Raw genomic sequence first — 2,391 nt, 5'->3', positions numbered from 1 at the left:
AAAACTAAGAGACTGTACATATCTACATATATACATGTGTAAAATGCAGAACAGCATCTGAATAAATATAAATAGAAATAAAGTCAGCAGTGCAGAGTGACATGGAGCTAAGACTGGAGTTTAAAGCGCAGACAGAGGTGAGTTATTGTACAGGTGGATGGCTTGTGGCAGGAAAGATTTCCTGTATCTGTCCTTTCGACAGCAAAGCTGAATCAGTCTGTTGGAGAAGGTGCTCCGCTGTCGGTCCAGTGTGCGGTGGAGGGGGTGCTCAGCATTGTTCATGATGGCGAGCAGTTTTTTTAAGTGTCCTCCTCTCCACCACCGTCTCCGCGGTCTCCAGCCTGAAACCCACCACAGAGCCAGCTTTCTTAATGATTTTATTAAGTCTGTTGGTGTCACTGGCTCTGATGCTGCTACCCCAACAAACAGCAGCGAAGAAGATGGCACTGGAGACAACAACCACAAATGCTTGTGATATGTTAGAATACCAACATATATCAATTTGTGACCATGGAATTAGTATTATTACCAGTACTACTATTATATCAACGCATATTTACCAATACAAAAAAAAATAAAATCATATTGACATAATTTCTTTCACCAGTTATATAATGATCTAACATTAAATATATGGTATTGACAACAGTGAATAGTCATCCTTTTTTTCATAAAAAATGTTAATTAATCTCTTAGCATCACTACCAAAAAAAGGCCAACTCAACGATTGGCCATCCACCAATGTTTTTCACCTTATACATAATGGATAACATCAAATGTGTTTTAAATAACAATGAATGATCAGAAGTTCATTTTAATGTAATTAGCAAATAGTCAATTTTAATGTAATTAGCTTAACTTCACTACCTTTACCATAAAAAGTCAAATGAACCGTTTGGTAGAGCATACTCTAGGAGGCGGACTGCAGATGTACTATGTAAACACACGTTGATATCCTGTACATTTTTTAGCCTAACTGAGTGGTAGAGATGGCTCAGTCAGGTTGATTTGAATTCAACACATTTTTCATTAAGATAAAGTGACTCAAAATGTGCTCTACTGAACGGTTGAGCAGGAAGTTAAAGGGTTGAAACCTGCATTTTTTTGAATGTAACTTTTTATTGAAATAATAACCTTTCTCTCTCTGTTTAGATCTATGTGCAGGTAACAGCCTCAGTGCTCGAGAGCCTGATTGCCAAACGGACTGAATACTGGGAGAACTGCAACACAACTCTGGAAACCAGTGCTCTCTCAGAAACTGGTGAGCCTCCTGTCAGCTGTTCTTATGTTAATTATCTCAGTTATTATTTTCCTTGTGACAACTAGATTATTGCTCTTTCACAGGAATCTACTGTAAAGGAACTTTTGACACATTTTTGTGTTGGCCCCATTCATCTCCTGGAAACGTGTCCGTCCCCTGCCCTTCTTACTTACCATGGATCAGTGAGGGTAACGTTAACTTTTACCACTTAAAAACAACTAATGTATGACTTACCAAGGATCAGCAAGGGTCACACCATATTTTACCACTCAAAGAGTCACTAAACCCCCGAATTTTGGCTTGAATGTTTGAATGTGAAAAAAGGCTCAAAAACGTGCTGGGCTGGGAGGGCAGCTAAAATGAACGCAGTCACCCCGTTGTGCTGCCTCTTGATCCACAGCACCTCCCTACGCCCCAAACACAAAGTAGTCAGTTGGTTAAAGGGCAACGATGGGGCACCGTCAAAAATCAAGAAATTATTACTCTCCTCATCTGTCTGTATTGACAAAAAGAAAACATTCTGATATCAGTTTGTCTTAAATATCCTGCAGACGGCTCCAGGAGGGCACACCGAGAATGTTTAGAAAATGGGAGATGGCGACGGAGAGAGAATTCCTCAGAGCCGTGGAGGGATGACTCCGAATGTAAGGAGGACCATTACTTCAAAGACAAGGTGATTATGAGGGGGACAGTTTCTGCTACCACTTACTGTTGCCCTCCCTTTATTGGAAGCATCTGAAGAGGTGTTGTCTACTTGTGTATGTGTGTGTGTCCAGGAGGATGAAATGCTTCGCCACACGGCCCTCAGGCTCATCTCTGTCATTGGCTATTCCCTGTCCCTGACCTCGCTCACCCTGGCTACGCTCCTGATGGCCATGTTGAGGTCAGTGGAGGGGAACATGGGACTTCTGGTGGTTATGGAACATTTTCTGTGGAGAAAGAACAAATAACAAAGCCCTGGTCCTGATATCTCACAGTGATGGTAACATGATACACCAAAGTTTTTACTGAGATCTGAGAACAAAACAACAACATTACCTGTGACCGCTGTAGCCATATAGACCACGTATGCACGCACACGCCGCACACACACACACACACACACACACACACACACACACACACACACA

General features: G+C 41.7%; 1 protein-coding gene across 1 annotated transcript; it reads left to right on the top strand.

Moving 5' to 3' along the window:
• Positions 1-101: 101 nt before the first annotated feature.
• LOC121940372 (glucagon-like peptide 2 receptor) lies at positions 102-2,144 on the top strand (the record flags this gene model as incomplete). Its single annotated transcript, XM_042483155.1, has 5 exons — positions 102-137; positions 1,153-1,261; positions 1,345-1,449; positions 1,813-1,934; positions 2,038-2,144. Coding segments are annotated over exons 1-5 (479 nt in total), but the record flags the coding sequence as incomplete, so codon positions are not given.
• Between the last annotated feature and the right edge of the window lie 247 nt (positions 2,145-2,391).

This window comes from Plectropomus leopardus, unplaced genomic scaffold (genome assembly GCF_008729295.1).
Source record: "Plectropomus leopardus isolate mb unplaced genomic scaffold, YSFRI_Pleo_2.0 unplaced_scaffold8530, whole genome shotgun sequence".
Taxonomy (NCBI): Eukaryota; Metazoa; Chordata; class Actinopteri; order Perciformes; family Serranidae; genus Plectropomus; species Plectropomus leopardus.
This window is presented reverse-complemented; position numbering and strand designations above follow the sequence as displayed.